The sequence below is a fragment of the Pelobates fuscus genome, chromosome 13 (genome assembly GCF_036172605.1).
Source record: "Pelobates fuscus isolate aPelFus1 chromosome 13, aPelFus1.pri, whole genome shotgun sequence".
NCBI lineage: Eukaryota > Metazoa > Chordata > Amphibia > Anura > Pelobatidae > Pelobates > Pelobates fuscus.
The window spans coordinates 83,648,759-83,670,916 of NC_086329.1; the positions used below are offsets into that span (position 1 = coordinate 83,648,759).

At 44.6% G+C, this 22,158-nt stretch overlaps 1 protein-coding gene across 1 annotated transcript in view; it reads left to right on the forward strand.

The window, feature by feature from the left end:
• The first annotated feature begins 286 nt into the window (after positions 1-286).
• Positions 287-22,158, forward strand: part of LOC134583342 (intelectin-1-like) — a 40,384-nt gene continuing 18,512 nt past the window's right edge. Inside the window, exons 1-4 of the mRNA XM_063440227.1 lie at positions 287-423; positions 527-774; positions 6,609-6,764; positions 7,554-7,674. Of these exons, the coding sequence (XP_063296297.1) occupies positions 288-423; positions 527-774; positions 6,609-6,764; positions 7,554-7,674 (661 nt within the window). The 5' untranslated portion in view covers position 287. The remainder of the gene's footprint in view (positions 424-526; positions 775-6,608; positions 6,765-7,553; positions 7,675-22,158) is intronic.

Consider the following 22,158-nt stretch of genomic DNA (forward strand, 5'->3'; position numbering starts at 1 on the left):
GCGGCCCACCGGGCATTTGCCCGGTGTGCCCGATGGCCAGTCCGGGCCTGATTGGGTACCATTGTGTTCACACACTGGGTAGACTGTGCAGCCAGTCCCTTGATGAAATGTTACATTAGTACAGTTATCACATTAATGCAGGGTAATCTATACACACACTGTGTTTAGTATAATCTGATACTGAATCTTATACTTATACTTATAATCTAATACTGAAAGTATTTATTGGTATAAAATTCTGTGCTGTGTTTAAGAATGTTTTTTTTTTTCTCTCATGCTAGCAGAAGATGTTGCAGTACAGTCTGTTAGTGCTGGCCGTGGTATTTACCAGTGGACATGCTGTTGATGACTACCCCACTGGAGGCATTTACATGGGGTACAGGAGCTGCAAAGACATCAAGCAAATCGATAGCTCTGCAACAGGTGAGTGAGTATCTACAATGGAAAAACTGTTCTTGAGAATAACAGACTAAATATATTATTGATGAGCACCAGTAAACGTGTTCCACTCTTGTTATTATCACAGATGGAATTTATACTCTGACAACCAAAGATGGAGAGCAGTATCAGACCTTCTGTGACATGACTACCAATGGAGGAGGGTGGACATTGGTGGCCAGTATCCACGAAAACAATATGTATGGGAAGTGCACAGTGGGAGATCGCTGGACCAGTCAACAGGGAAATTCCATTAACTACCCTGAAGGAGACGCCAACTGGGCAAACTATGCCACGTTTGGGCAGGCTGCTGGAGCAACCAGTGATGACTACAAGGTACTCAAATTACATATGTCAGTATTTTTATTCTAAAATGAGTCTTAGGGTGAATAGCCATATACTCTGGCTTTATAGAGCAATCTTCTGGTCTCTGGGCACCTTTTTCAGATGTGGGATGCAGTTCAAGATGCAGTGATTGGCTGATTGCTTTGATATCAGTCAACATGCCATTATATTTTAATATGAGGGTGTATCTTTTCCATCAACTGTGCATATTGGGATTTTATTCCATACTTGGGGTGAGTATCCAGAGAAGGTTTTTAATTTAATCTCAGGGTGCATGAATAGATACGGTTTACATGTCCAGATTTGTCTTTGTTTAGCCCCTTAAGGACACATGACATGTGTGACATCTCATGATTCCCTTTTATTCCAGAAGTTTGATCCTTAACCCCTTCAGGACGGGTGACGGACGAGGTCTGTCATCCTGGGAATACCCTTAACGACGGGTGACGGACCTTGTCCGTCACGCTGTAAAATTAACCCCAGATCGCCGCAATCGCGGCGATCGTGGGGTTAATGGTGCTCCGGTCTGCCTCTGTATTAGAGGCAGACCGGGAGCACCCGATAGTGCTGCCCCAGCACATTTGCCCGCTCTGACAGCATGTCAGAGCGAGCACATGTGCTCTGTATACTTACCTTCCGCCTCCCTGCACTTCTGGGTTCAGTGTGAAGTGCAGGGAGACGGATCAGTGCTGATCCTGCCCCCAGTGTAAAAAAAATAAAATGGTTAAAGGGGGTGGGATTTTAATTTTACTTTAATAAAAAAATTAACCCCTTCCCTGCCAATTGATCACTGACTACAGTGATCAATTGGCAGGGATTACATTTTAATATGATCTTATTTTTTTTTAACCCTCAGGGGTTAAATTTATTTTATTAATTAATTTAAATATTTTAAAATTATAAATTTAGCTAGCTGGGTAGGGTGGAAGTTAGTGGGGAATTGGGGGATTTAGTGTTAGGCTAACTAGGGGTTAACGTTAAAAAAAAGTTTTAAAATAAGCTTTAAAAAGTTAAAAAAAGTTTTAATAACGTTTAAGTAAAAAATAAAAAAAATTTAAACCCTTTACCCAGTCCAAATAAAAATTAACCCCTTCCCTGCCAGTCGATCACTGCCTACAGTGATAAAAATACAGATCACAGTATTATACTGTGATCTAATTTTTTTTAACCCCTGACGATTAACTTCTATTTATTTTTTAACCCTCAGGGGTTACATTTATTTAATTAACTAATTTAAATATTGTATAATTAAATATGTTGCTAGCTGGGGTGGGTGGGAGTTATGGGAAAATGGGGAATTTACTGTTAGTGCTGCTTACTGCTAGTTAGGGGTTAACAGTAAAAAAAAAAAAAAAAAAAAAAGCTTAGAAAAATATTAAATCTGTAAAAAAAAAGTTTTACGAAAGTTTAGGAAACTTTAAAAAAATTAATAAGCAAAACAAAAGTTTAAAAAATAGTTTTAAAAAGTAAAAAAGTTTTAAAAAGTAAAAAAAATACATTTACAAGCTAGCGGAAAAATGATCCCACGCTAAGGTTCAAAATATGCCTTTTGAAATACCTTGGGATGTCTTCTTTAAGAAATGGTATGGCTTTATGGGGTATTTGGATTATATAGCCTGGTAACATACTCTAAAATGGGACATGGGCACAGCGTAAAAATTTAAAGTTTGAAAAAACATGGAATGGCTGTGTCCCAAATGTGCCCCTCCGATGTCCACATATACCTTGCAAAGGTACATACGGGGGTATTTTTGTACTCAGCAGACATAGCTGAGCAACATATGAAGTATTATACAGTGGTAGTACACATAAGGTTTGCAAAATATACTGTGCAAACTCACTTTGTGTGTCAAAAAGGCATAAAAAACGCTTATTACCACTACACCTGGTACAAGCTAGCGGAAAAATGATCCCACGCTAAGGTTCAAAATATGCCTTTTGAAATACCTTGGGATGTCTTCATTAAGAAATGGTATGGCTTTATGGGGTATTTGGATTATATAGCCTGGTAACATACTCTAAAATGGGACTTGGGCACAGCGTAAAAATTTAAAGTTTGAAAAAAATGGAATGGCTGTGTCCCAAATGTGCCCCTCCGATGTTCACATATACCTGGCAAAGGTACATACGGGGGTATTTTTGTACTCAGCAGACATAGCTGAGCAACATATGAAGTATTATACAGTGGTAGTACACATAAGGTTTGCAAAATATACTGTGCAAACTCACTTTGTGTGTCAAAAAGGCAGAAAAAACGCTTATTACCACTACACCTGGTACAAGCTAGCGGAAAAATGATCCCACGCTAAGGTTCAAAATATGCCTTTTGAAATACCCTGGGATGTCTTCTTTAAGAAATGGTATGGCTTTATGGGGTATTTGGATTATATAGCCTCGTAAAATACTCTAAAATGGGACATGGGCACAGCGTAAAAATTTAAAGTTTGAAAAAAAATGGAATGGCTGTGTCCCAAATGTGCCCCTCCGATGTTCACATATACCTGTCAAAGGTACATACGGGGGTATTTTTGTACTCAGCCGACATAGCTGAGCAACATATAAAGTATTATAGAGTGTTGGTACACATAAGGTTTGCAAAATATACTGTGCAAACTCACTTTGTGTGTCAAAAAGGCAGAAAAAACGCTTATTACCACTACACCTGGTACAAGCTAGCGGAAAAATGATCCCACGCTAAGGTTCAAAATATGCCTTTTGAAATACCCTGGGGTGTCTACTTTAAGAAATGGTAGGCCTTTGTGGGGTAGTTTGAATTTAAAACCTTCGAAGATGCTTGGAAATTGCACATAGGCCCAGCGTCAAAATTCAAAGTTCTGTAAAAACTGATATGGCTTGGTCTCCAATATGGCACTGTAGCTTCACAAAATAGTGCCAAAGACATTCATTGGGGATGTCTTTTTACTCAGAAGACTTAGCTGAGCATAATTTGGAGGTTTTGAACTTAGTGGCACATATGAAATATACAAAATGCCCAGCAAAAATGCAATCCGTATGTAAAAAAATGCCCCAAATTATTTTTTACCACATACTTTGGCATATATTGGTGAAAAAATGGGGGCATGCTAAGGCACAATATGCACCTTATGATATACCCTGGAGTGTCTACTTTTACAAATGGTAGGCCTGTGTGGTTTTTTTTTGAACAGTCAAACTGTTCTAATACCCCAAATGGAAGCATAGGCTCATTAAATCCGTCTCTCAAAATTCTACTGTGAATACTGAAAGGGACAGGTCTCCTGTATGGCACTGTAGCTTCACGAAATAGTGCCAAAGACATACAATGGGGGTACCGTTGTACTCAGCAGAAGTAACTGAACACATAATAAAACTTTGTACAGGAATAGCACACACCAACTTTACAAAATACACATGAGAAGTTCTTTGTTATAAGTTTGTGTGCGAAAACCCCCCAAAAACACAATTTTACTCCAATATTTAGCAGAGGTTGGCGGTAAAATGGCTACGTAGAAAGTGTCAAAACAACCTTAGGTAAATAGCCTGTGGTGTCTACTTTATATAAATATATACTTTTGTGTGGCAATTTTTTTTTCCTTTATGGCTATTAAGCTTACAAGACAAACATACCAAATTCTAAAATCGCTCCACATTAAAAGTTTATTTTACTCCTTGTGCTTTGTGACCTGTAACTACCAAAAAAAACTTAAAATCCCAGACACATTATATATTCTGTAAATGAGAACAACTAAATGCATTTATTTTTAATTACTTTCCTTAACCTGCACTAATTGTGCACACATTATTATTGAAAAAACATTTTTTTTGCATTTTTCTATATTTTTTAATAATAAATAAGCATTTATGTAAATATATGTTACATCAAATTAAAGCCCTTTCTGTCCTTTAAAAAACGGTATATAATATCCGTCGGTGCAATAAATTAGTAAAATGCAAATTGCAGTTGAACGCAAACAGCAAAAAATGCAAAAAATGCTTGTGTCATTAAGTGAAAGACAAGCTTCTGAAGCTCTGTCCTTAAGGGGTTAAGGGGTTAATATTGAGCTGCTGTCAGATTGTTGGATCTTACAATACATACTTTGCACAGATTTTTAATGCGTATTTTTGTTATTTTTTTTGCAAAAGCAAAATTTTTTAAAAATTTAAGAATGTTTTTTTTAATTGTATGCATAGATGTATTTTTTTTTAAATATCTCAAGGTATACAACAATATAGGATTTTTTTTTCTAAATTTCTAAAAGATAACAGTGAATAGTTACAATATGCCAGTGAGCTATACCAATATAAGCAGATACTCAAACACCTTTGTGAGTTTTCCCTTATACCTCACAACAAACAGAAATATACATACAATATAAGGCGGATATCACTCTTATTCGAATGTTAGAACAATTTGATGGCGGTATATTCCTAAAAATAAGAATATAAACAGACAGGTAATAGTGCAATATAGCCGATCTTTCACAATAAAGTGCAATAATAGATGGAAAAGCACTCACAAGCGCAGAGCCACTAAGTAAGGCTCAAATTTCCAGCTCTGTGGGATATGAAGGTTCTCACTCCCTTCTTTCTGCTGATAAGAGGTCTCAAGTAATGGGATGTCCTCTCAGTAATCGATTTGAATGTAAAGTGCTTTATTATAAAGTGTACAATAAGTAAAAAATGTAATAAAAGAAAATAATAAAAACTAACAATGTTGAAGGTAAGTCCTTTAAGTTTTGCCTCATTCAGAGGCTTCCTCAGTTGCTGATGTGCTGTGTTAATTGATTTTCTTTAAATAATGTATATTACAACCACGAATGGGAATTAATTATTTGTTCTCAATTCTACCTTTCTACCATATTACAGTATTCAACAAAATCATTTTTAAATATGTAATTCCCATTCATGGTTGTAATATACATATGTCTTTTGCTGCCTACTCTTTTTCAATGGACTTAATTATGAACTGTTCCGAATACTGCTTCAGAATAGACCATGAGAGATCGCTACATCAACTTGCGACCACAGTGGAACGCAAAGATGCGTCTTAACACCAACATATGACGTTTGCGATCCAATGTTGGAACGCACAACCCGGAAGCGGAAGTACCGATACGAGTTGACGCCGGCCGAGGAAATCCCGCCATTCTTGGATGATTTAAAGAAAATCAATTAACACAGCACATCAGCAACTGAGGAAGCCTCTGAATGAGCCAAAACGCGTTTTCCCCTTAAGGACTTTACTTAAAGGACTTGAGACCTCTTATCAGCAGAAAGAAGGGAGTGGGAACCTTCATATCCCACAGAGCTGGAAATTTGAGCCTTACTTACTGGCTCTGCGCTTGTGAGTGCTTTTCCATCTATTATTGCACTTTATTGTGAAAGATTGGCTATATTGCACTATTATCTGTCTGTTTATATTCTTATTTTTAGAAATATACCGCCATCAAATTGTTCTAACATTCGAATAAGAGTGATACTCCACCTTATACTGTATGTAAATTTCTAAAAGAGTTTGTTTTATCTTAGGGTCCATACTGATATATAGTTAAACTGAATTTTGGTGTACATAACCAGATAAGGATTTATATGTATTGCCATAACTTGAAATTGTAATGATATTCTTGAATTGCGGTAACCGGTGACTTAAAAACATTACAAATGGACCCCACACATTTTTACATTCAAGGGTCTCTGGGGCTTGATATCACTATGTTACCTTGGTGCGCAAATTAGATTAATATGTGCCTTTGTTATACTTCATATACTATAAAACCATATGAGTCTCTTTCTGAGTTTCTGGTTGAGTAAAGGTATCCTGATTTAATGACAATTTATATTCCCAGAATCCAGGATATTATGATCTCGCCAAGGATTTGGGTCTATGGCATGTGCCCAACCGGACTCCGCTTTCTCAATGGAGGAACACAGCTCTGCTGAGATATCGTACAGCAAATGGCTTCTTAACTGCAGAAGGAGGAAACCTTTTTAAGTTATATAAGGTACAATATTTTTCTGAAACATAAAGGAAATTTGACTTATAGCGTAAGAAATGATGTCAGATGCTTAAGACGGAAATCGCTTTAACACATATGGTATTCATTAAAGAAAGGGATAGGCGATTTTTTTTATTTTCCACAGCTGTTTTTATTTAGGTAACTAAGTTTAACTTGGTAGAATTTAAAAACGTAGGAAATAATCTCCCTCCGTCAGATGTTGCAAGGTGAAAGGGTCTTCCTTCAAACTGCACATGTGTAAATCTGTCAGGCATGCTCAATGTACTTTTACAGCATTCCTAGGGATAGGACACAGATTGGTTAGATCTGTGTCCACCCTGAAGTGGGTGTGGAAAGCACAAGACGGACAAAGCAGGTAAATATGAAAAACAAAATCATATTTGCCTGCTTTTTCAGCCTGCAGAGGGAGGCAACTTTCTCATTTAAAGCTAAGACTTTTGAATCAGACAGTAGTCTCAAATTTATGTATGTTCCTTTTAATGTGATCATGGCTAACAGCTCAAAAGAGAAATCTAATGGCCATATTTTTTTCCTTCATGGTAGCAAAATTAGAAAGTGCTTTGTGATGGGCTCTTTCTTCTGTTTAGACCAGCAGCATAAACCGGGTAGTGTAAAGGTTGAGCTGATGGTCTGATGGTCTTTCTGTAATATATTATTACATTACTATTTTAAGATTTTTTAAAAAGTAAATTCTTTGCTCTTTTGTTGCATAGTGTATAATCATGCAGAATTCTAATATTCACTTAAGGAGCCATTTTATCTCTCTGCACTTAGAAATATCCAGTGAGTTATAACGCTAGGAGCTGCCCGACCAACAATGGACCTGTTGTGCCAGTTGTGTACGACTTGGGAAATGCTGAAAAAACAGCTAATTATTTCTCTCCACTGGTGAAAAGTAAGTCTACATGATAATTATAATTTATATAGCGCCAACATATTCGGCATCGCTGTACCATAATACATTACGGATATAAAACAACAAGTATTGATTTACAAAGTAGTGTTGACAGATACAGTAAGTGAAGAGGGCCATGCTCAAACAAGCTCACTATCTAAGAGGAAGGGAAGAGGAATAAAAGAGAATGAAAACATTTAAAAAGAGAAGAGGTTGATGGATATTACCCATACCTTTAGTTAACCGTGTGGGACTAGTTAGTAGAGGTAATGTAGGGTAGAAGAAAAGTGTCAGGATTACAGAATGATCCAGCACGTAGAATTGTGTAACACAGAGGACTGATAGGTAACGCATACCGGACTTTAGAATGGCCGGACTAACGTACCAAAGAATAGTCCGGAATAGCCGAGGTCAAGGGACACAGAAAGAGGCACAACGATAAGGAAAAGCCATGACATTTGCACAGACGTTATTCGGCATGTGCTAAAACTTTATATAAACCTTTGTACAGACGTTATTCGTCATGCACTATAACCTTATACTAAATAAGACACGGACACAGTTAATTCTGTTGGAGTATAAAGTCCACAGCTTTTATTAATTAAATAATTAATTAAATTATCATAAATTAACATAATTAACATAATTTAGGGTCATTGTCCAACTATACATTAAATTACTATACCCTCCACACAGTACCCCTGACAATGACCCTACCAATTGAACAATATATAACCAAACAACAATTCACTTGAAACACGGCCTACCAAAGAGGCCCCACATCATATTGTTAACTGTAGGGGTGTACCTCAGACACCCCTACACCCACAGGTTCGTCGCCACCAAAGAGCTAGAACCAACCAGTCCTTAATTCCATCAGGCCTACACCTCGGCCTGTCCAGTTCAAACTCCACGCCAAATTCCAATTTTTACTATGCCCTGTTCCGCCACAGCACATGGCTTGACCTCCTTAAGCGCATGTGCGACCCCCACCACACCTAAACAGGGCCTGCTCAATACCTTCGTGGAAGCCAAGGTTCAACAAATCATTCCCCACGTCTGACAGGTGTACACCGTCCCTCCTGAAATACCCAGGTAACATGCCCTCCAACTCTCTGTGACGCACCACTACGCCCCCAGAACGTCTAATAAAAACTGCCATAATCTTATTAACCTTACCCCTCGATCGAGCTATTGCAGCCGGATCCCTGGCGTGTCTCCACGCAAAGCGTGGAACCATCTCGGACCATACCACCACCACACCAGGAACCAGCTCCCTCAGCCGATCCACATCCCTTTTCATCCTTCTCACCAATTCCCTTTGCGGAATCCCACCTAAGTCGTTCCCCCCTCCATGAATCAATACCACATCCGGGACCGACCCACCAACCACTTTCTGAAACAAGAAATTACACAAACTCTGCCAACTAGCGCCCCTAAAACCAAACCAACATAGAGTCACTCTGTCATGACATGAAGGGGTGCTGCCCTGCAACAGCACTGTCCCTTTAAGTGTGGGAACCAACTTAGCAGAGAAATAATTCTAGGACACGATAAATGGAGTAATAAAGAAAATGTATTAAGGCAAACCAAAAGGATATAGATATATATAATATATACAAAACAAAATATGACAATGCCACAAATATATAAATATATACAATAACCCAATATATACAATAGAGCAGGCAGAGTCCACGATAGTCCTAGGCAAAGGTAAAGGCTTAGTCAGGGTAGTGCAGCCACCAAGACTAAATGAACATCAAGGGGCAAAGCCCTAAGCAGGTCACAAAGAAATAATGCAGCTAGGTCAGAATCACTGGAGAAGGAGTCTAGGCAGGAACACTGCAGGCGAACACTGGAACAGGAGGCACTGGACACAGGACCATAAGGACATCGGAACACCGGATCAGGAAACACAGGATACTCAGGATACTCAGGATACTCAGGATACTCAGGATACTCAGGATACAGGATCACGGGAGCCAGGAAACAGCAGGTACAGGGTCAAGGATAGAGGATAATGATCTGACCGGGAGTGAGGGGAGAAACCAGAATATATAGGTGCTAAACAAGGGCCAGGTGTAGTGCCTAACAAAAGGAAATGAGAACAGTGCCAAACAGAAAGAGTCGTGAGTGCGAGTACTGCACGAGGGCATGTCGACTAAGGAGTGTCGTGACAGTACCCCCCCCTTAAGGAGCGACTCCCGGCGCTCCAAAACCCAAAGATCCCCCACGGGTGACAGAAGAAAATCAGGGCCACCCAACCAGTAGAGGAAAACAAGGAGGAGGCTTAGGAGGAATGAGAGGTGGACAATCCCATGGGAGAAACCAACGAGGCAGAATAGAAACATACAAAAGCAAGGACTGTAGAGTAACATTTAGCAATAGAAGGGCAGACACAGAAACAGAAGGTAAAGGCACATAAGATAAGAAACACTCCATACCAGTGACCGACAAATGTGTTAACCCACTAGATCTGGGACTATTGCTAGTAACTGGTTCATCACTCAGAAGTCCTGGGTCTAACTTGGTCTCTGGCTTGTGGGATCCTCGGAACAAAGACTGCGATGCAACTTCAGTCGAAGGGAGAACAGTCTCTGCGTAATCTTGGGTAGGCACCACTGGAACCAAACAAGGAGAATCCCCTAAATAAATAGGTACAGGATCAAGAACATTCTGCGAGCCTTCCTCCACAGACCGCAGATATGCATCAAGGAAGGGTTCCCCAAATTTCTCTTCTTCCCTTGTGAACTCAGCTCGAGGTAGTTCTTTATTTGCCGTAGATAGACTTTCAACTGAAGGCAAGTCTTCATTTAACACTTGCTGGAGTTCAGGTGGAGTGATAGACATCATGGTAACTGAAATGTCATAGAAGGAGCTTCCTTCATCATGGGAACAGGTACCTCCTTGTTCGGTTACACTCCTTTCCTTTGGCGTTTGGTTAAGCGGCTGATCCATCACGGGTTTGTCACGTTGCACCCAGTTTGAGTCTTTGTCTTCTATTTGGAGATAACTGTCTTTACTTGGCGACAACTCATTTTCCACAGTTGCGGTTGGGAGAGGGGTGCCAATCTTCAAACCCCCAGAGGTAGACGGGTTAAAATTGGAATCATCAAGCCTCCCCACATCAACGTCATGAGCTGCCTTTGGCACAATAGCCTCTTCTTCCACTGGTTGTTCTGAAGTTTTCACCTTTGGTTCTTCAGCCTTCTCAGCCAGTGTCTTGAAAGAAGTAGGTCGTTTACCACGTCTCTTACGTGGTGACTTTTTGACAGGAGATTCACCTTCAACGAGATTGGTCCCCAATTTCGATGGTCCAGCCTTGTCGTCACTTGCATCACCCGGAGCACATGTTATAGGTGACTCTTCTAGTTCGGATGCATTGTCCTTTGTGGGACAGGCCTTCAGATCAGATCCCGTTACCTGGTTAAGGTCACTGGTGGTCTCCTCAATTGGCACGGTGAGGTAGGAATTCGTATCTCTGGTTGCAGACTCAGGGGAGTCTGTTTCTGCTTCGTGGTTGGGCAGAGTTTGCTTGAGACTTTCTCTGACCAGACATGTACCCTCTTGAACGGTGTTGAGATCGTTCATCTTGGTAGCCGGTAGCTTCACCTTGGGAATAGGTGAGTGGATCTTGCAGAAAAGAGATGGTAATATATGGGTACTATGTGTCTCTGGTACTGAGACAACATTAGGAAACTGCGTACTGGTACTACCTTCCCATTCAGACTGCTCGTCCTCTAAAGCTGCTATGCAACGAGCACCCAGTTCATCAAAGACTTGGTCCATGAGGGGATCGCCAGTGCTGTATAACCCCTCAACATCTTCGTCTTTTGTTTGGGCAGGAAGGCATTCAGCTTTAATTTCCAGAGGGACTTCGGTTTTGCAGTCGAGAGGACCAACAAGCCATTTTCCCAAGTCAGAGTCAGGAGGATTTGTTATGCTATGTACATCAGAAAAGGGAATACCATCATTATTATCAGGCATAAAGACAGTCATTCTTTCTTGTACAAGATCAATAATAAATTGCACTTCAGGTAACAAGGCAACAAGATTATTGTGCATTACTCTCACTTGTCTCTGCAAATATGATAAAGATTTTTTTATGTGATATCTCTTTAAGAGACATACGGATAAGTGTATACACCCTACTTATCACAGGAGGCTCTCTCAACCATATATCGCAATTAGGTAACTGAAAAAGCAATGAATCACATATGTTTTTGTGAAAAGTTTGAAGTTCATAGATAAATCCACATAATACAGATTTCTGGATTTGACAGGAGACATCTATAATAGATAAGCATAAATTAGAGGCCTTTCCAATCTGCCGCTGAATTTTTCCTAACTGATTACAACAAGTCTCAATGAGAGCACACTCTTGCTGTGAATCAGCATGAATACCAACAAGGTTCTTCATTGTGATCCTAGACATTATACTCTGCCGGTTCCAAGTGGTCAGATCATTCTGTCATGGCATGAAGGGGTGCTGCCCTGCAACAGCACTGTCCCTTTAAGTGTGGGAACCAACTTAGCAGAGAAATAATTCTAGGACACGATAAATGGAGTAATAAAGAAAATGTATTAAGGCAAACCAAAAGGATATAGATATATATAATATATACAAAACAAAATATGACAATGCCACAAATATATAAATATATACAATAACCCAATATATACAATAGAGCAGGCAGAGTCCACGATAGTCCTAGGCAAAGGTAAAGGCTTAGTCAGGGTAGTGCAGCCACCAAGACTAAATGAACATCAAGGGGCAAAGCCCTAAGCAGGTCACAAAGAAATAATGCAGCTAGGTCAGAATCACTGGAGAAGGAGTCTAGGCAGGAACACTGCAGGCGAACACTGGAACAGGAGGCACTGGACACAGGACCATAAGGACATCGGAACACCGGATCAGGAAACACAAGATACTCAGGATACTCAGGATACTCAGGATACTCAGGATACTCAGGATACTCAGGATACTCAGGATACTCAGGATACTCAGGATACTCAGGATACTCAGGATACTCAGGAGACAGGAGACAGGATCACGGGAGCCAGGAAACAGCAGGTACAGGGTCAAGGATAGAGGATAATGATCTGACCGGGAGTGAGGGGAGAAACCAGAATATATAGGTGCTAAACAAGGGCCAGGTGTAGTGCCTAACGAAAGGAAATGAGAACAGTGCCAAACAGAAAGAGTCGTGAGTGCGAGTACTGCACGAGGGCATGTCGACTAAGGAGTGTCGTGACACACTCGTTCCAAAGGAAAGCCCAGCTGTGATCCGCTTCTGCGAACTGCGGCTCTCTTCTCCGCCCAGTACACATACGAGTGGCCCAGCAACCAAACTTCCAAACCTGAAAAGAGACAAAATTAGTGGCAGAAAAAAGGCAACGTCCCCATCCCATATTCTTGCACCCTAGCAATTACACCAACTTATCTGGCCTTACATACGAGCGGAATCGCACGGACTCCCACCTCCCTATTTGTTTGATCTTCTCGTCCCCCAAACCTAAACACGCAGCCTCCGTCGCTGCCCCAATGCGAAAGGAGTGCGTCCCAAATTGACTCGGCTCCAGGCCCATTTTCTGCAAACCCATTCGAAAGACCCGCAGAAACTGAAATCGCGACAACGCCGAACCATCGGCGTGTAAAAAGAAACAACCCTTACCTTCCGGCCGAACCTCACAGTACCTTGTGCCACAAGCCACCGGGCAAGCCTCTGATCCTGGCAACTCATATAGTACCACCGCACGTCCCTTGCCGTAAACGTCCGTTTTAGACCGGCGCAGCCATATCTGCACCCGATCATTACCTATGACCACGTCCTCGAACATCAAACCGCCGTTCCCCAACTTGTTGGCACTCGCCAGCTCACTAATGCGAAAAGCACCAAAAAACGCCCAGACAAACGCCCCAGAAAATAGTGTTACTTCGAAAGGGGAATTACACAGATCGATCAACACCCCTAACAGGTTTTGCAAGACCGAAAACGACACCGGTCGCCTCGGGTCCGCGAGCTTCTTACCCCTCTTAAAGCCCTTCAAAGCCTGGCGTATTAGAAAATTCTTCGTAATGTCCTCCCACCCGTTGAACTTGAACAAAAACGCCATGGCAGACATGCACCTATCAATCACGGCCGGTGATGCCTGTTTAGCAAACAAGCGACACAGGACCCACAACAGCACGTCTACCCTCTGCCCCTGCGAACTGTCACCCCCTACCTGCTGTACCGCCTCGTCCCATTCTTTCCAAACCTTGACGTAGCCCGACCAAGTGCTCGGCGCAAGAGAATTCTTTATACACTCCCCAAGCATGCGGTCCCGAGCTGCCACATCTCGCCAGGGCAAGCCTGCCCCTGCGCCATAGCTTCCGGCGCCGCTTCCCGAAATCGTTCCCACTGAAAACGAGAAAGCGCATCAGCTACCACATTCATCATACCAGGGATGTGCCTAGCCCTAAACACCAAATTAAAAGACATACAAAGAAGGACAAAACGCCGCAGCAAACACAAAACCGGGGGAGACGACGCCGACAAACTATTGATCGCCTGTACTACCGCCATGTTATCTGAGTGAAATACAATATGCTTGTTGGACAACACCTGCCCCCACAAACTCACCGCTACCACCACCGGGAATAGCTCCAGAAACGCTAAGTTTGTAATCAGCGAGCTCCGCCTCCAGGCCTCCGGCCATGGCTCAGCGCACCAGTGACCCCCCAGGTAAGCCCCAAAGCCTATGCTACCAGAAGCATCGGTGTATAAACCAACAACCTCCCCTGATGCCGCCGGCTCTCGAAAAATCACCGTCCCATTAAAAGCCTGCAAGAACCGGTCCCACACCATTAAATCCGCCTTCATATCCGCCGAAACCCTAATGTAATGCGACGGCAGTCGCACCTTACTCGTGGCTTGCGCAAGGCGCCTACAGAAAACCCTCCCCATGGGTATGACCCGGCATGCGAAATTAAGGCTCCCTACCAGCGACTGGAGCCCACGCAGTGTCACCTTCTTGGCCCTCCCTACCGTGGCCACCAGCTCACGTAGCCGTGATAATTTGTCCTCCGGTAGCCTGCATTCCCATTTACTGGAGTCAATTTCTAAACCCAAAAAACTAAGGCACGTCGTAGGCCCTACCGTCTTGTCCTCCGCCAGGGGAACCCCTACTTTGTGCGTTACCCACTGAAACACGTCCAATATCTGCTTACAACGGTCCGAGTCCCGCGGGCCCACGCAAAGAAAATCGTCAAGGTAATGCACCACCGCGCCCCCTGCCGATTCTGTCCGCACAAACCACTCCAAGAAGGTACTAAACCTCTCGAAATAGGCGCACGAGATCGAACACCCCATAGGCAAGCACAGGTCAACAAAAAATTCCCCCTCAAAACAGCAACCGAGCAGATGATGGCAGTCCGGGTGTATCGGGAGCAGTCGAAACGCTGCTTCCACATCTACCTTTGCCATCAGCGCACCATGCCCCAGCCTCCGAACCAACTCGACTGCCTTGTCAAATGACGTATAAGAGACGGAGCTAAGAGCCGTGTCAATGTCATCATTCACCGAAGCCCCTTTCGGGTATGATAAATGATGAATCAACCTGAATTTACCTGCCTCTTTCTTGGGGACCACGCCCAGCGGGGATATTCGCAAATCGGGCAATGGCGGTGACGAGAACGGTCCCGCCATCCTCCCCAGTTGCACTTCCTTACTTAGCTTTTCCCTCACTACCTCCGGGTGTTCCCGCACTGACTTAAGATTCCCACATAACGTACCAGGTCCCCTAACTACGTAGGGGATAAAGAACCCTTCCCGAAAACCCCGCCACAAGAAAATAGCATCTTCCCTGTTAACGTATCGCCTTAGCCAAGGCAACATCACGTCTATTTTCACCGGAGACACTCCCAACGGAAGCTGCGGTAGCCGCCGCCCCTGCGGGCCCACTTCCCCCGCCAGACTTACCCTTTTTGAAACAACGGTTGACACCGTGGGTCCCCCCGCAGCCTGAACATTCGTGCCGAAACCTGCAATTATTTCCCCATTTGCAATGTCCCTCGTTGAACATCCAACAGAAACCTTTCTTTTGCCCAGCCGACCCGGCCCCTGAGGCCGCGCCGGCTGCCCCGGGAAAGGGCGCCGTCTTCTGGGCCATCATAAGGCGCATCCATAACGGCAGGTCCATTTGGTCCCACCGCATGCTCGCATTCGCTGCCAGCCGTTGACTAAATTGTTCGTCGTACCTCCACCAAGCCAAACCTCCGTAGGTTCGGTACGCGTCTCCTATCCCATCCAAATAACAAAATAGTTCTGAGCAACGTCCTGGAGCCTTCTCCCCGATTACACTAGCTAGAATGCAGAAGGCCCTCAACCAATTCCCAAAGGTCTTAGGTATCTTGCGATACCTCCGCCTCTTTTCTTCCTCCTCCTTTTTGGCATCCTTCTTATCCTCCTCTTTCAAGTCTAAGAATTCCTCTAGGGGAAGGAGGGAAAATATCTCCACAAACTCACCTTTCCATATCTTCTCTTTCACTTCCACTTTTAAATGACATCCGAGGGGGCCCGCGAAGGACACGTGCACATTCTGCCGCGCCGCATCCGGGACATCACCTACCTCACGCTCCTCGTCCCCTCCTTCCAACCCAGACAACTCAGCCCCCACTCCTGACTCAACCGTGTCCCCCCGAGCCCTGCCGCCGCGTCCCGACTACCCTCTCGCGCCCACACCTTCCCGAATTGCGCAGGCGACCCCTCCGTCCCAGACCAAGAATCTAAAAACGTTCTTAAATCATTTAACAACTGTCCTGGGTGTCGTGTGTGTGTGAACTCACCACTCGAACCTCTGGCCGCAGTTGGCTGCAGAGGCGCCGTCCTTCCGTCCACCTTTTCAGGCACCGGAGAATCCCGTTGTCGCCGACTCCCATCCGCCTGGACTCGCCTCGAGACCGTAGGAGTATTGCTCCGAGACCTGTAGGGAGAAGGAAATCTGGGTAGTCTGTCCTGAACCTTCCTCCCCCGCCTTTCCTCCCTACGTTCCTCCCAATCCTCCTCAGCAACGCTTCGTCTCGCAGGGCGACTGCCCTCACGAGGTGGTCCCCTCCACCGATCACTGAGCCTCCCTCCCGGTGAACCTGATCTTCTCCGCTGACTCCTCCTCCTGCTATCCCTGGAATCACGCCTCCTGCAACATGAGCCTGCTACGCTGCACCCGCTCCGCGCAGGTGATCTTTCCCTGCTCCCTGAACTCCTTGTTCTGCTCCTCGATACGCTGTGCCTGACGCCAGAGAAGCGTCGTTCTGCTCTCCCCTCACTCCTTGCGGCCTCCATGTCATGAAGCTGACCCTGGGAGCGGCCAGATGGGCCCTCTCGCCTACCGCTGACATCCCGAACTAGCTTAACAGTAGGAGCACCCTGTCCCTCAACTGACAGTGCCGAGCCTGGCCTCTCCTCGGCCGTCTGCCCCAAGCCAGATTCATCATCACTATCCTGGCAGCCCGCCGTGCGCCCAGACCCACTCGCTTCTTGTGAGGTCCCCTTGTCCCTGCATCTGTCTCCCCGACCTGCCTCAGCCTGAGACGTCCCTGCCATCACTCCGCTGTCCTGGCCTCCCCCCAAGGCCTGAGGGGCCGTCATATATCCGCCATCACCATCACTCCCCTGCCCTCCAGCATTCACACTAGTGGCTGACTCACCGGGACGTGACTGCTTCGTGCCGCCGCTCACATGACTCCCAGCCAGCCTGGCCTCCGTCCCGGCCGTCTTCTGAGATCCGCCCGGACCGTTCCTCCTGCCAGCCGCGGAACCGCGTGGCTTGGATCCTTCCGCCACCATGCGCTGTGCGGCCGTCCTCGCCAGGCCGCTGCCGCGTCCACCGGAGCGAGCCGTGCGCCTGCCTGGCTCTGTTGACCGGGCCTCACCCGGACCGTCGGTCACACCACATCCCGCCGAAGGGCTCCTCCTCCGCCGCGCTGCGGGCCCAGCGCCCGGGCTCAAACGCTGAGGTGGTCTCGTCCTCCTCGCCGGTCGACAGCCCGGTACCGCAGGAGCAGGCCCGGCAGTCCCCAACTGCTGATGAAGCCAATCCAGTCCTCTGTCCTTCACAGCTGCCCGAACACCATCCAGAATCTCATCTAGCGACGCCATAATCCTGCAGAAACGACAAAGAAAAAGAACCTCGCCGATCTGACACAATTTACAGGTAAGAAAGGCTCTGGTTAAAATGGCCCCTATTCTAAAATGGCTGCTCTTTATACTCCCTGTCTCCGCCCCCAAGCTCCATTAAACTAATCCAACCCCCAAACACTAGCACCTGCCCACTTCCTGGCTCTGTCAAGGCCCACTCCTCCTACTGCGTTGTTCCATGGGCTTCAGGAGTCATGGTTACCAGAAAACAGGGAAGTCAAAAACAATGCCAAAGTCAAATAACCAGAATCAATAACGCTCTCTCGGACAACCACAAGGGAAACCACGACAGGGCACTGAGCAAGAGGAGAACTGGGCTTAAATACCCCCCCTCTAGATCTGATAGGCTGTAACCGTCCTTTGACCCCAAAGGCAGTTAACAGGTTCTCATTTGCATAATTGCTGCTCAGCATTAACCCTTCTGTGGATTTGGTTGCTGCTCAGCACAACTTTTCCTGTGTGGACAGTAAATGCCATTAACCACATTTTTTTTTTTTTTAATTCTTTATTTTTGTTGTGTATGAATAAGAATGACAAGCGCTTGTCTGCAATGCCACAACAGCATTCTCCAACATTTTGAACATACAGATTTGTTAGCTGTTATATAGCATTTAGATGGAACGTACACATTTTTTATATTAATAAGGCAGGCTAGGTACACGTAGGTAATTCGCATTAGTCATAATGAGTTACATCTTCGTTTGGTAACAGTAGTTTAGGGTTAACGTTTCTATTGCATGTCATCGCTCATAAGTAGTTTGTATGTTAAACTATGCTTTACTAAGCTTTAGTTTGATGTGTCAGGGAAGATTACAAATGCAGGTGTATATACAGATTGACTTACTGACATATGATAGAATAGTAAGGTAACAAGCCTAACTGACTCAGGTGTTTAAGGTAATATGATTCTAAATGTGATTTCGCATATAAGCAACCTGTGCACAATTTAGCTTATAACAATAAAAGGAAAAGATAGTGAGTAGATAAGACACATTAATAAAGACATGGTCAGACCTATTCAGCTTACGGACTAAGATGTCAATATACATCCATGCACGCTGTTAAAATATATGCCTAACTGAGAGAAACAAAAACATAAACTTAGCATATAGGGCGAATAGGGCGAATAAGCCATTAGGTTTCCGCTGGTCCACATAGCTATAATAATGAAATGGAATGCAATCAACGCATCACGCTGGTAAAATATATAAGTGAGTACAGTGTGCTAATTAATTAAGCAGGCTAATGCAGGTAAATTAAGTAAGCTATACAGATAACATCGCTGTGCTATCTGGACGTAGAGTAACCTTGCTATGTATTTTAAACACAAAATTAGGTTTACTGTGAATTAAACCACTGGGAACAGGTTTCAAAATGAAAAATGATAGAAATTAATTAAAACCATGCTCAGCTGCAGTAAAGAGTCCTTGGCAAACAACAATTAGACATGACAGCAGTATAGTTAAAAGAAACAGGTGTCCCAGTGAAACGTAAACTAGTTGTTGGACACAGGTACCCAGTTTATATTAGGCACTCAACCAACTCCAGATCTCAAGGCCCGCTGCCTGGTGGTAGGGATCCGCTCAGCGATGTGGTGTAGTCTGCCGCTCCATGAGATGCAGGATGGCGTTGCAACCGCGAGGTCAGAGCTCCACTGCAGTGAGGTGATTCTGATAGCGTGAGGTAATATGCTGAAGGAGCTAGGCCGTTGTTGCGTTGTGTGGGTCTCCTGGATCAGCAACCTCCCATTCGTGTGCTGTGGAGTGGCTTCCCGCCTGTGTCTCCCGCTGGTAGCAAGCCTCACTGCCTCCCGGTCTTCGTTGCCGACGATGCCACAAGCTTTCCTGGGTCTGAGGGCCAGCCCGGCTGTCTCACTCCTCTGTGGGTGAAGGCGGGTGTGTGCACCCAATGCCACCCGATGTCTGCGCGGCCGCTTGGAAGGCCAGAGATGGGATCTCGTAGTGGCGTCGACGGGTGGTTGGCCTAATCCATGAGGCCACTAGTTGTGCTGCCCGCCGGTAGGTCACCCCCCTGTCCAACAGCGTTGTGCAGAAGTTCAGGCACAGCCGGTCTAGGGCCTCCAGAGGGTGGCATGGGGCATGGGCGACCGCTGTCTTTTCCCTAGGTCCTTGCTGGGCGGCCATTTTGGTTAGGCCTCAGGTGCCTCGTGTGTGAATCAGCGGGAGGTGTGCTGCTGGTGCTGGGATATCCCTCACCGGCAAGGGGGGGGGGGAGGAAGGCCTGTGGGTGGTCCTCCGCAAAGTTAGTATTGGCCCTCTAGGAGTCCCAGGCTGGGTGATCGCCCGTCTCACCCACGCCCTTACCTCCTCTTAGGCCTCTAGTCAGGCTTGTAGTCGCTGCGGTAGGCCCCGACGATGCAGCCCGCTTTCTCGGCGGCTCAGCGTTACAGGAGTAGTCTCTATACGGTCTAATCTGCAGCCCCTATCAGGGTGGTGCTTTTTGAGTAAGATTATACTGTAAAATTCCGTTTTATGTCGCTTAAAGTGTGAGTTCAGGCTGGAGCTCATGCTGCACACGTCTGATCAGCTCCACAGCCAGGCTCCGCCCCCCATTAACCACATTTTTATAAGCGGATGAATACGTGACAAAGAGGAGTTGAATGGACTGTGAAAGTTTAGGTTATGTGTGAGGGATGGGAGGACAATGCATCACAATGTAGAGCATTAAGACAATGTATTGGATCACTTGGCCTTAACCCCTTAACGCCGTTACGGCGTTCCATGCCGTCGCGCTTTAAATGTGCTTTAAAGCCGTTGCGGCGGCATGGAACGCCGTAACGGCTTTCTGCCCCAGGAGCCAGGAGGTACTCACCACCGCCGCGATCCTCTTCTGGAGGGCTGCCTGACATATGTAACGTCATACAAAGTGTATTTTAATACTAATATAAGTACATATATTAGTATTAAAATACACTTAGAATGACGTTACATATATATAATATGTATATATTATATATATAATAGATCTACATATATATATTATATACCGTATATACTCGAGTATAAGCCGACCCGAATATAAGCCGAGGCCCCTAATTTTACCCCAAAAAACTGGGAAAACGTATTGACTCGAGTATAAGACTAGGGTGGGAAATGCAGCAGCTACTGGTAAATTTCTAAATAAAATTAGATCCTAAAAAAATTATATTAATTGAATATTTATTTACAGTGTGTGTATATAATGAATGCTGTGTGTGTATGAGTGCAGCGTGTGTGTATGAGTGCAGCGTGTGTGTATGAGTGCAGTGTGTATGAATGCAGTGTGTGTGTGTGTGTGTGTGTATGAATGCAGCGTGTGTGTATGAATGTAGCGTGTGTGTATGAATGCAGCGTGTGTGTATGAATGCAGCGTGTGTATATGAGTGCAGCGTGTGTGTATGAGTGCAGTGTGTGTATATGAGTGCAGTGTGTGTGATCAGTGTGTGTATGTGTGTGTGTGCAGTGTGTGTGAGTATGTGTGCAGTGTGTGTATGAGTATGTGTGCAGTGTGTGTATGTGTGTGTGTGTGCAGTGTGTGTGAGTATGTGTGCAGTGTGTGTATGAGTATGTGTGCAGTGTGTGTGTGTGTGTTGCAGAGCCTTGGTGGGGGGTGGGCAATTTTATTATTATTATTTTTAATTATTTTAATTTTTTTTTTTTTAATTCTTTATTTTTGTAGTGCATATATTAATCACAGGCATACATATGGTACCCCAACGGCATTCCATATGCAGGTTTGAAGACATTAGTTACAGTAGGGGGTAGATAGACAATGCACTTTTTTTTGTACATATATTACTGAACGCATTACTGGAGTCAAGATTATATAAACATGCCTAAAGTACACATCTAAGCTATGCTTCCGACATAAGTTTGCAAAGGGTTAACGCTCTAGATATGCATATAAACAGGTTAAAGTAAATAATTAAAGCAAGTTTCACAAATCTGACACAGAATAAGCCATAATAGCTGAGTTGCAGCAGGGTATTGAAGCAAGGCTTAAGTAGTAGGCCAAGGTTAAAGGCTGTGTGTCGTCTTAAGCCATACACTGCAATATTGTGGACTAGATTTAACGTTGAGTCACTTGAGATACAGTGAAAGAGAGTGTCCGTGGGTGCTTTGCCTTGCCTTAACCGATGCCTCTTCTTAGCTGGGTGCCCCCTTTCAGTGTGTGTGGGCTCAGGGCTCCTGTGTTGTGCGGCGATGTGGCTGCCTGTTGCGCTGGTTTCTCATGCCTGGAGCTGGAGCAAAGCCCTGTGCTTTTGGGTGCAGGTGCTTTCTTGGGTCTCTCGCCCCTCAGT